The following is a 13,117-nucleotide window of genomic DNA, read 5'->3' on the forward strand; positions in this document are numbered from 1 at the left end:
AATAACCGATTGAGAGGCACTTGGAGAGAATGCATTGTTTAAAAAAATAGTTCATGATGTTGACTTGGAATTATAAGAACTTCTTGCAAGTCCTCGTTTCTTAGGCCTAAGTGCAAATGTGCTCAACCCACTAACTCACTATAGCAGCATTCACAACTAGGCTTGAGCAGCTCTAGAGATGAAAGCAAGCAGAGTGTGGCAAGAGGGAAGTCCACATCACTGTAGATGCTATTCCTGGGGCCAAGACCAGAAACACCGAAGTCGATAGCCAATTCCCTTCCTAACATGTCACCTGCTGGTGGGAGCATAAGACCTTCTTCACTTTTATAGTGCTCTCCATGAGCAAAATTTAGCTGCCTGAAGGTGGTGTAGGAAGAAACAAACTGTCACGCTAAGGCCCACTCACCTATATTCCCTGGCTTTCTGTTGATTTGCTTCTTCCACCACTTTCCCCTTTAGGTTAATCCTTTGCATAACTAGAGATGACTAATACTGGTGACTTATCCTGGTGGCAGAGGGATTGGAGAAAGAGAGAGAGATAGTGATGGTTCTGGTGTACCTTGGAGCTCCAGTGAAAAGGATGCAGGGGGGTGTTAATCCTTCTGAGAAGGACACCTCGCGTTCCAGTGGCATGGCGCTCTCCTTCAGTCAGGATAGGCACTAAGCAACAAGAATGCAATCATTTCAGACAACCGTGCATTAGTGCTTTACAATCAGCCCGAGGTATGAGTCCCTAATGAAACATACAAGTAAAAATTGTTGTAAGAAATTTGAGTCCATGTTTGAGCACAGACCCCTGCGCTGAATTCTGAGTGCGTATCCTTTAGCCATTGCTCAGATGATTCTGAAATTTTTATCTGTCCCTAACAAAGTGTTACTTCACACAACTTGTTATTTTCCTTTGCCCAATGCTTTCTTATTCTAGCATGTTCTTGAAGAAAAAGGGAATACCAAAATTAGATGCGCCCGCTTAGTGGACTGACCTGAAGTCAATTTAATGGGCCAGAATAGCTGGAGCATTAAAGTGGCAAAAAGATGGTCTTAGTCAAGGCTCTTTGACCAGGTTCTGGGTTTGCTGCTCCCCAGGTTCCAGGTGAAGATATCCATATTATTCTTATCGCAGGCTGTGGGGAGGTCAGAGCACAAGGACATCGCCGATGGGAGACACCGCTCTCTGAAGACTGATCCACGAAGCCAAGCAGTATTTATCTCCTTCGATGAGCCACGGTGCTCGTGTGCTCATGACGAGCTGAGCTCGTCATGACCGTTAGAACACTCGCATGCTTGGCTAATTCCCCTGCTGTGCGAGTGTTCTATGAAAACGGGTGTGGTCATGACGAGCTCAGCTCGTCATGAGCACAAGAGCACTGTGCTGCATGACGAGCTGAGCTCGTCATGAGGATGGGGGCGCTGTGCGTGCCCCCCCTCCCCCCAGCACAGTGGGGGAATGTGCCCAGCAGGGAAGGTGTTATAGGTGTCCTAGAAGTGTTTATCTGGAGCCTTCTATAAGGGTACTGAGTGTTTCATGTCAATTACAAGGCTGTCTCTACTAGGAGACTAGGGCAGGAAATTGAAGGTTGAGTAAGCAAACATATTAGCACTGGAGCCCTTCCTGGAGATTGAGTGTTTCCTGTCAATTAGAATGATGTCACTGGCAGGAAACTGAGGCAGGGAGTGGAAGACTTTGAATTAGATGGCAGGGCAATTGAACAAAAAACAGCAAGCAACCATAATACATGACCTTGAAATGGGCAGGACATAGAAGGCTTTTAACTAATCTCTACCTCCATTTAGGGCAGGTACATAAATAAACAACAGACAAGCATCAGGCAGCCTTGAGGTTAGCAGGAAACAGAGGCTTTTAAACAGAACTACCTTTTTACATTAGCCTTAGGTAAACAGACCTTGAAACAGTGCTCCCAAACTAAAGTAGATAGTATGCCTAAATAAAGTCCACAGCAAAGTACATGGCACCTCCCCAACTAGAAATCAGTGGCAATAATGGAGAATAAACAGCACATGCTGATCGGGTATGACACAAGCTTATGCTACACCCGCAGGGAGTTGCAGATCTAAGCTACTTGAAAATAATACCCGTGCCTGATCACTACCAATGAAGAGGAAGGAGTGCATCATTTTCCAGGAAATATTGGTCAATTAAGCCCCCTCTTTAAGTCTTAAGTATGATGGCAGCTTTTGTTTTGTAAGTTGATATCTCAGCTGTGTACCAGCATTGTCTATTTTTGGCTTCATGGATATTTTGGAACCAATTCCTGTTTCTATGTCTCTCTGGTGTCTGCCGGCTAGTGCCACTGCTTCATAAGTTTCTTCTGTTTTCACAGTATGCACAGCAGCATGTGGAGCAGGCCTTATTGGAGCTGACGGACAGTAGAAACAAATTGGCCTATGAGAAGGGGAGGCTTCAGGTACTTGGTGTTTTTTGTTTAATCTTTCTGTAAGTATGGAAATCCTTGAATGAGATACTAACCCCTTGTATATAGTTTCCTAATTTGTTACAGTTTGTCCTGTATGGTGTTCAAGAGTATTTTTATCATGTCCACGCCACGGTGCTGTGTATAATTGTTGTGGCAAACTATGGTGTTACTTGTAGAAATTCTTCTGTTTGTGATAATGTGGAATGGTAAGTACCAGTTATTTTGATTCATAAATCTGTAAACGATGTTGGAACTAAGCACGTGTGAATGGTACAGTGCACCTCTGTACAGTTCCAAATATTTTATTTTGTAAAAGTGTAAAGAAAATTGATGCATGATATCTCTATGTTAATGGTTTATGGTGGGCCACCACCATTATCTCTACAAATGTTATACATGAACAGCACCAGTGATTGCTGTATTGAATACTTGAAGCAGCTGAGCTCTGCATCTCAGGGAGTCATACTCTTTCTAGTTAAAGTCATTCCTTACATGAGGGCAAATCTCTATTTCAAGTCACACAATTCTGCTTGTTCTCTAAGAGATTTCTCTTCCCACTTAGGAAGTGTATCGGACCTGACAGTCCATGAAGCTACTTATTGTATTGCACCTTAGCAAGATAGCCTGATCCAACCACAAAGATTCATTTAGGGAGGGATCTCAGGGGCTTTAATGAGAAAGAGTAGGCCTCATCCAATCCAGGGAAATTCTGAGACTGTTCCCTCTCAGCAGTATGCATCCTGAGAACGATAGAAGCTATAATGTGTCCTAAATCAGCCCCACTTGCATTATGAGTTTGAAATCAGGTGTTGGCGCATGCTCCTTTTAAGGCTTTCCCATTGGTACACTTGATAAGGATACAAGTGTTTTGCCACCACAGCCTAGTCCACATCGACTTGGACTCTATAAACCATAACCTGAAACCCAACATTGACATTCTCAAACCCCTGAGGCTGCATCACTCACTCTGACTTGTCTACAGTAGCCAGTCTAACAAGAAGCCGAAACTTGTGGAAACACGTAAACTAAAGTGACCTTGAAAAGGCGCCACTCTAGTAAAACTCATTAGCACAGCCAAAGCTGTACCTGACATCCATTGAAGAAGCCTTCAAAACTAATGGAGCCCTTTTTAGACACTTCAATCAATTCAACAAAGACACAAATCAAGAGATATACTTTTTATTTATCATTATTCACCAGAAAATACATACAATCAGACAGATGTAAGAGCTCATTTAGCTAGTGGTCAAAAGTACACATCCACCAAATGTACTGAACCTTCATACCAGCGGCTCCCCAACTTCATTTGGAGGTAAAGGAGTCACCTGGTGTTGTAAGGCAGAGCCTCTGCTGGCTTGTAAGTCTAAAATTTAGGCAGTAGCCTATAAGCATGGGGCTGTCAGACTCTATGTATCCGAATGTCAGCCAGTTGAGGGGGGCTTCTGATACTGATTTTACTGGTTCTGGATGGGAAAAGGGAAAATGTCCCTGCAGCACATTGGCAGAAGCTTCCTTCATATCACAGTTTTTTTGTTTTACAGAAATAGACCTCCATTCCAGGTTTTTTTTTTCAAAAACCATACTACATGTTTTTATTGACAACAATATCAATATACAGTTAATTTAACCCGTTGGCTGCTTCCGCTTTTTTGCGGCAGTGCGGGCGTTTTAAAAAACGGCCGACGGCAGCACCAGCGAGGTAGTGCTGCCGTCGGCCAATGGCCGACGGCAGCAGCCAACGGGTTAATCAAATAAAGTTTTACACACAAATCCACCGATTCCTGTGTTAAAAAATCAAAAAGCACAGTCTGTTGGCCTGAGAAACTTAATTACAAACAAAATATTAACATTCACAATGCTTTCAATAATAATTGCTATCTTCAAACTAAACAAAAATAGTGCCTCTCTAACTATCTCGTTGATGCCTATGTTTTCATCAACAGGGAAGACTTGTACCTCCATAAATCCTACAAACTGACACAAAAAGTTTGAGGTTTCCCCCTTTAGAAAATCTTCAATAGCTTTTTTGGAAGTAAGAGTGCCCTCTTTCTTAAAAGTGAGCTTTTAACCATCTATTCCAATTAACGAAGAACACAGGCATACAGATAGAATGCTCGGGGATTCATTTATATACCCGCATGGTGAGTACTCCCTTTCTGCCTGAAGTTTTTCTCTTATGCTCTCTCAGTGAAAAAAGTAATGGTAAATGTTCTGTCATGGTTCACAAAGAAAGGGATGAGGGGGGTCCGAGGAGAATTTTTAAGACCTAAGAGTTAACTACCCAATTTAATACTAATCACAGAAACAAAACCCTGAGGTCTAAAGAATTGGACGGGAGCAAGAGGTTATCTGAGAAGGTAAATCACCAAACCCAGGGCTATCCCTTTTATAGGACCAAATCCCTCACCCACCATAGGTGGCATCGTTCATCATTGGGATTCTCCTCATACCGGGATGCCTAGCCCCCGCACTGGCTACCTATTAATCAGAGGTATGCTAAATACCACAATGATGAGTTGCTAATCGGGTCATATGAGAGATGCAGTGCAAGAGAAAAGTGATAGTGAGAAAGTAAAACTAGCTACTAGGTACCTAATGTACCTTTATTGACACGTCCTGGGCTAGGGTTAAAAAAAGGGCACTGGCAGGGATAACATATACCTGCAGTTAGTAATGATAGTGGTCTACATATTTCAGTCTATTGACCCTAAAAATGAGGTGTCTCGGCTTTTGTCAGGACCAGCTTGTGCTGATGTGAAGTAAATGTCAAAATTCACACCTGCTGTTGAACCTGTGGCAAGAAACCCTGAGGGCTGGCCCTGCTCCTCACTTGTACTCAGGACTGATGAGTGGTCTCCAAAGGCTAGTTGGATAACCCCCTGTTACGCTCCAGGAACACAAAAGTCCAAGAAGCCGAAGAATCTGCTGATCCCAACTGACTATTTCCAACTTGATTGGCCCTGAACCCTGCTGGTGGCTTCTGCGTGATTGAGTCCCAACCACCATGTGATGACCAAAAAGTCCTCGAACCTCGGCTGGTGTTAGAGTTTCCTCTTTTTCCCTCCAAAATTGCAAGACTGGACACTTGAAAACTTCCACTGATCCTTTTCACAAAAAGGACTAGAGGCTACCACCGGACCACTGCCGAGCTGCCACCGCTGACGCAAAACTGCGGGTCAGAATCAACTTGCTAGTTTGCCCTGCATCCTGAAATCCAGAAAAGTTTCTAAGACAAAACCATAGAGGACTTCACTGGGACAGTACCAGGTAGCATTCAGACAAGGACAACACCTTCCTGGGCCTGATCTTCGTCCACTTGGAGTTTTCTTGCCTTTGACATTGAGAGTTTTGAACTACCCAGCAATGCTGAGGCTCCACCCAAGGTCCTGCAGTGCAGCCCACCACCGTCAGAAAGTCCACCTTCGGATCCAGCTGGTATCCCAACTCACCAACAATGATTTTCCCTAGATCAGAGGGTAATCGTTCCACCAGGCTCAATCCAGCGCAACCAGATATCCACAGTTGGTGCTTTGTGTTTTTTGGTGCTAAAAACATCTACAAATGTTATGGTGTTGTATTTTCTACTTAGTCATCAGAAAGGGGGTAGTTCCTCCTGAGCCAAGTGGATACAATCAGTTTGCTCCTATGGTTATCGTATTGGTTGCTGGGAGATCTGAAATTCAGATCTTGATGCCCTCACACACCTGTTAGGGTGTCATGCTTAATCATTGGGCGCTCCTCATCTGGCCGGCACTGCAATGCCTGACTGGCCTGGGGCTTCTTTATCAGAGATCATTTGACACGGAGATGCCATATAGATGAATGCAAGTGAGGGGGAGAAAGGGTTGTGAGTGGGTATAACATATTTTTTTATGGTTGTGGAAGGGGACTAGGACTAGAGTAAAAACAGAGGAGCTATCATGTGGTTTCAGTTACCAGGATAGATACTAGACTAGTGTGAGCACTAGTATGGTATGGTCGACATGTTTCATGCCTTGGTTGCCCCAAAGTCGGGCAGCACTTCAGGACCTAGGAAAAAGCTATTCATGCCCTCTAGGGCTCTCCTTTCTAACAAGGAAGGCCAGTTGTGTTAACTTGTGACCCAAGTCGGGTGCCGATCAGTGATTCCACCTGGAGAAAGGGGCCACAAGGTGGAAAAATACCAGCGACATGATTTAAACAAAAGGAAATAGGGTATAGCATACACATTCAGTGAAGTTTTTTTTAAAGTGCAAAGGTGTACACGTTCGAGTATCAAGGTGAAGTATGCCTGTTAGCTTATCTAGTGAGTTTCCTTTTCTCACTGTCCACAATATAATTAAAATCAATTAAAACTTCTTAAGTGCAACACACAAGATAAGGACATATAGCTTGGAAGTTTATGAAATATAGTATAGAGCTTCCAACATTCGGTTGGCCCGTTATCGGCATGGTTGTGACTTACCTCAATTGAGGTTAGGTAGAGCTTCATAGGTGTAATGGAGGGTCCCGACCAATATGAGGGACACCTTCATGGATGGGGGAAAAAGGAGTGGCCGTAGTCAGACTTACTGGGTATCGTTTTATGCTCAGCATTGAGTATCCGCAATTGCATTGTTGCCTATAAAAGCATTTTATTTTGTAAATTGTTATTGTGAGATACAAGTAACGACGGTGTACTCAATGAAGTGGGTACTTGTGTTTTTTGTGCTCTAAACACCTAATGTGTGCATTCTGTGTTGTTAGGTTAAATAGCGATAGCATTTTAATAGTTGCACGCCTGCGATCATTTGCCAGTTTTGTTGAAACGTTGAGACACTTTAGGTGCATCATAGGGGGAAGGAAAATCGAGGCAACCTGATATGTAGGCCCACAGATCGTGGGGACTTAAGCGTTATACTAAGAACGTGTGGACCCACCCTGTGAAATAGCGATTACAGTATGTGTGGAAGCGGATTGCGTTATTGCTACAACAAGTCAGGCGATCAATAATGACGTGACCCGTTCAAGAAATTAAATTAAATGCAATGCGCGGACCGGGGAGGCCTAATTATTTACAGTATGTGTTCAAGTGGTTGCGTAATTGCCACAGCAAGTCGAGCGGTCAATAGTAGTTATGTTGCCCAATAAAGAAATACACGGCTTGGGGAGGCCACGTTGAGAGCGGCTTTAAGTGTCTGCATTATGTAAGCCCTGTCTCTGCCCCCAAACCCCAGGGCACTTACTTTGTGGCTGGCCCAGACAGTGCCGTTTAACAAACCCACCTCCATACGACCTGGAACCATGAGGCGGCGTAGTGGAGTCTCTCTTATTGCCACGTAAATCACGTGGTACATGCAGGTCATAACTGGTATTGGGTAATGTTGTTGGTGATGCAACGGCCATCTTTGAGTGGTGGCCTCGTAGTCCTTTATTATAGGGAGGTGATATGTGAGGGATGCGCTCATTACTTGTAGGGACGTGATTCTAAAAGGGAAGTTACCATAGCGTCTTATTGGCTTATTAGTACCCCTGGAAATTTGTAAAGTGCGGTCAAGGGTCCGATGTGTCGCTCTATGGTATGGGGTATTGTCTTGTTGGTTAGAGTGGTGGCCATTTATCTCTATGGTATGGCGTATTGTATTGTAGGTTAGGGTGGCAGCCATCTTAAAAAGAGGTTCTAAAATTACAGTGAAATGGGATTCTCTATGGTCACTCTGTAAGGTCTATGATACTGGTTAAGGTAGTCTGTCTTGGCCTATGGTATGAGGCCTATAGATATGTAGGGGCACACACATGTGGGTGTCCACTGATTGTAGTGCCCATTAGGTGGTGAAAGGATGTGTTTGTTAGTAAACTCTACTTCATGAAATCTGCAGATGCTCTTATCTATCTATGCATGGTAACATGTTTTATAGGGCTGTCACATCCTACATATTAAGCTTGTGCCTTGGAATGTCATCATTCAGGCCTTTCCTCTGCGTAGAGAGGCGAACAATCCAGTGCTGTTCCATGTCAAAAAGATTTGCTTGTTCCAGGAGTTGTTTGTCTCAAGAACCGTCCAGCTCATTAGCTCTGCAGTTTGTGGTAGTTAAGGAACTGTGCACTCATTTTTGTGGTGGTTTATTGACACCGGATGTTGCTCCAATGTTTGATAATACGCGTTTTCACTGTTCGGGTGGTCATGCCGATGTATCTTAAAGGGCAGGGGCATTCCATCAAATAGATACAGTTCTTGTTATTACAGTTCATGTTTGCATGTTGGGTTCAAATTTGGTTGTTAGGTAGACCGACTTCTCTCGTTTGTTTGGTAAGGTGGCAGACACCGCATTGACCACATGGGTAATGTCCTTGTGTTGTTTTAGTTTTGGTGAGTGGGCGAGTATGAACCAACATGTCCAGTAAGTTGCTTGTGCGTCTGAAGGCGAACTGGCTTAGGGATGCTGAGGTCGCCTTATTCAATGATCCTCCAGTGTTTGTTTTTTATCGCCTTCTGGATTCTATTGGAGTCCGGTGTGTATGCCGTCACACAGGTTATGGTATCTTCCTCCTCTTTTTGTTTGGATTCCAGTGGTGCCTCTTGATTGTTGTTGGAAGCTCTCTTGCAGGATTTATTAATGATCGAAGTCGGATAGCTACGGGCTTCCAGGTTCCTGCTCAGACAGTATGCTTCGTTGTTGAACGTCGTGATGGAATTTCAATTCCTACGTAGTTGTAAGAATTGGCCGAAGGAAAGATTGTCCTGGAGTGCCTTCGCGTGGTGGCATTCATAATGCAATAGATTATTGCAATCCGTGGGTTTCTTCTAGGTGTTGGTCGACAGTCCACCATTCCCCAAAATGATGGTGAGGTCCAAGAAGTGGATGTTAGTGGGGGACACTGTGCGCTTGAACCTTAAGAAAGGGTCCAATTTATTTATCCGTTCAAAGAAGGAGTCGCACAAGACTATGTCACCCTTCCAAATGATGAGAATGTCATCGATGTAGCAGTGCCATGTCTGGATGTTGGAGGAGTATGGGTTATTGTTGAAGCTGTTGCTACGTTCAAATTCAGCCACATACAGGCATGCCTGGCGGGGAGCGAAGATGCTCCCCATGGAAGTTCCTTGGATCTGATGGTATAAGGAGCGATGGAACTGGAAGAAGTTCTCCCGCATAGCTATGGTGGCACAATCCATGATGAAGCTGATCAGGGTCTGTGAGGTCCAGTTTTCCGCTCTCAAGCACATCTCTACAACCTTCAGAGTGGATTCTTGGGGATCATGCCCTTCCTTCCCTCCGTTTGATTTAAAGTATTTTCTACTTATTATTTGTTTAGGTACTAATAAGTGCTTTAGAAATTTCTCCTAACTTATGCCTATCTGTTCTGTGCTACAGCTACAATGGGTTCAGCTCAGGTTTAAATTATTGAGACTTAACTGGACCTAGGAAGGAATAGTGCCATTATTTCCTGAAAGGACTGCATCCACTTTCTCACTGATGAGTAGTGTGGATTACTAGCCTCAATACCTCGAAGGGAGATAATGTAGTGTCGAGCTTTTACAAGTGCCCTGTTTTCCGCTGCATACAGACCAGTGTGCTGTAGTCAGTAATGGCTCAGAGGTAACACTGAGGTTTGTATTAAGGCAATAGCATGCACCGACCCGTACTGAAGGAAAGTAATACAATTTATCTGTACCCTGCTGGGTTTCACTGCTCTATTTACTAGCACAGTTTTGATTCTATAGTGATATAGTGATGAAGACAAATGTGATGACCTCCTGAAGGTCAAAGAAAATTGATGAGCGTAATGATAAGGATGGTGTGAAAACTCTTTAACATGGTTTAGTGTATCCCTTCCTAAGTGGTCAGGATATTCTAACCTGCATTTATGATTATGCTGGTAAATGCACTCATGCTCCGAACCATTTTTGCAGGTAAGGTGTATTCCATTAAGAATTATTCCATATTCCGAATTCTGCATGTGATTTGACTATCTCAGATCCTAGTGTTGGTCTTCACATATGTATTTCTATATGTATTTTCTGTCTGGTATAAAGTCACAAATGTTCCCATAATTTAGGAACTGTCCTTCTAAATAGTGTGCAGTTTCCTTTCATAATCATTTTTGTGGCAGTTACCTTTAACCTCTATTTTAGAAGCCTTTCTCCTGTGCACACAATTTGTTTCACTAATTGGTTTCCTGAAGCTCAGGAATAAAAGATGTACACCATTCTTTTCAGACCTTGCAGTAGTTTTAATTGGATCCATTCTCAATAGTGTTTTATTTGCTTACCATCACTGGCTTCCTTTTCTCTGCTTTAGCTAAGCAGTGGCTTGCTCTGCAGTTCATTGCCCCATTGCTTTCTCTCTTATGGTGTGCTCCTTCATTTATCTGTTGTCTTTCTCCACTTCTTTAATGCTATCCTCCTCCACCTTTTAGGCACGAGTACATCAGCTTGAAGATGAGCTGGAGTCCCTGGGAGATGCTTGGTCTGAAAACACACAGTTGCGCAAGATAAACACTGCTTTGGAAGCCAAGTACAGTCAGGTCAGAAGTGAACAACCAACTCAGGCCAAAGGCTGCCTTTTTTCAAATGTTATATAAAAACATAGAATTGTAAGAATCCCGAAGATGTTCCAGTTCTACCTATATCACTGACAAATATGGAGTCAAATGATGAATAAAAGATAGTTCCAAGAATAGTTTAGTAAGTTTTATTATTATGCATGATTAATTAAAACGGTTGCATACAGTACATTTAACAATAAAATTGAATCACATTGCGTTAATACAATAAAAGTTAAAAAAAAGTTTAACATGAAGCGCTTTTGTGTGTACATAAAACTTTTAAGAATAATATCAAAAGTGCATGTGTCCCTAGCACAGTCAGCACTGAGTCTATTAGATGGCAGCTCAGTAGGGAATTTCTTTTTAAACTGTCAAGATGTTCCCTTGCGACAAGTAAGACTACCTGTAGCAGCTGTTTTGAGCATCCAGGTTCCGTTGTAAGAGGCCGTGTTACAAGGTGGTTCAAACAGTGCCCAAAGGTGTGACTATTGTAGATTGGTTTTTCAGCTTTGTTGCTGTCAGAGCAAATAATTTTATGAGGCGGCAGTTTAGCTGTACTAAAGATGGATTGAAGCACAGCATAACTGCCTGCCTACAAGACCTGACACCATGCTGATTGAAGAATGGCTTTAGTAAAATTTTCCGTAGGTCTTTTAACTTTTCACATATGCATATGATGTGGATAAGATTCTCCATGCCGCTGGCGCACAAACGACAGGGCTGGTCTCCACCCCTTCTTTCCCAAGGTGGTAGAAGCGAGTTGATTACTCCGACTCCCAGGCAGAGCCTCAAGAGTCTTTCCATGGTTGCAATCTTTATACCTGCTTTGAGATAGCGTTGGGGTTTGAGGACATCGTAGTTGTTAAGCACAGCCCAACCATGAGCTCATTTAGATAGCGCATTCTTGTCCTCTATGGATGATATTGGTCTTGTTGACTTGGTTACTAATTTTTTTAAAGCTAAGTTGCCCATATGAGGGTTCCAGGCGTCTGTCAAGCCTAGTGTGTTAGTGGACTCTTGAAGGTACACGTTGGTGGACAGCTTTCCAAAGCGAGAGAGCTCTACCCAGAGATGGTTGTTCAAAGAACCCACTCCAGCAGCTCTTATTTTATGCCAGCTTTTTACAAAAGCTCCCTTTCTCTCTGTCACCTGGTTTTGGAGGCCAAATTCCAGTAGTAATTGTGGTTGAAAGATGCTTCCCGGCACCTAATTTGATTCTAATCCATGTGTTAGTGTGCAATTGAATAAGTTGATCCAATAAGGGTGGTGGTATCCCCCATTTGCCTAGCTTTTGCCAGAGCTTGGTGCGGTCAACGTAATCAAAAGCTGCTGAGTAATCTATGAAGCAGAGATATAGGGGGTATTTTCCCTGCTTCGCAGCATCCATGAGCATGGTTAACGCCATGATGTTGGTTGTTGTGCCATGCCCTTGGCGGAAGCCTGTTTGGGTGATGGGTATTTTGTGGTTCATGGAGGACCAGCTGGTCAATTTGTTTAGAATGATTCCCACAAAGTATTTTGCCTCTATATCTATAAGAGCTATCAGTCGATAGTTGTTTGGATCAGAACTTGCTCCTTGCTTGTATATTGGGCTGATGATTGAGCCTCTCCATTACTCAGGAAATACTGTAGTTCTTAAAAGCATGTCCTAAAAATGGAACCAAAGCATTACTTCAAAACTCTGGATTTTGCTTGTACAGCATTGGCGGTATACCATTTGGGCCTGGTGCTCCCGCCCGTCTTCCTCTGGCAATTTGTTTCCTTATAGCTGTAGCCAGGGGGCCGTTTTTCTTGTCTGCTACATTTGGTAAAACACACAAGATGATGGACGGAATGTTGCACAATGTCAAAACATTCACCCCCAGTCACAGATCTGGGTTTAATCCATCGTTATTTTGCTCACCAAGCCCCCCCAGTTCAGACATGGCCATATGCAAATCAGTCTTGACCCTGTGCCTCATGAGAACAGTCCAGCCCAAACTGCCAAGCCATGTCTTTCCTGGACCGGAATCAAGCATCCTAGGACTGGTTTCTGGCTATCAGCCATCTTCAGCCAGGATAGCTTGACTCTAGTGGCTTAGTGAGCAAGGGACCCACGTCTGGGCATACCCTTCCCACGTAGGGTGAACAACAAAACACACACGATGATGGACGAAATGTTTCACAATGTCAAA

At 43.4% G+C, this 13,117-nt stretch overlaps 1 protein-coding gene across 1 annotated transcript in view; it reads left to right on the plus strand.

The window, feature by feature from the left end:
* The window catches only part of CCDC150 (coiled-coil domain containing 150), a 306,895-nt gene that overhangs the window by 156,773 nt on the left and 137,005 nt on the right, over positions 1–13,117 (plus strand). The window contains exons 15-16 of the mRNA XM_078665390.1: positions 2,343–2,426; positions 10,815–10,922. Of these exons, the coding sequence (XP_078521516.1) occupies positions 2,343–2,426; positions 10,815–10,922 (192 nt within the window). The remainder of the gene's footprint in view (positions 1–2,342; positions 2,427–10,814; positions 10,923–13,117) is intronic.

This window comes from Lissotriton helveticus, chromosome 11, assembly GCF_964261635.1.
Source record: "Lissotriton helveticus chromosome 11, aLisHel1.1, whole genome shotgun sequence".
Classification (NCBI taxonomy): Eukaryota; Metazoa; Chordata; class Amphibia; order Caudata; family Salamandridae; genus Lissotriton; species Lissotriton helveticus.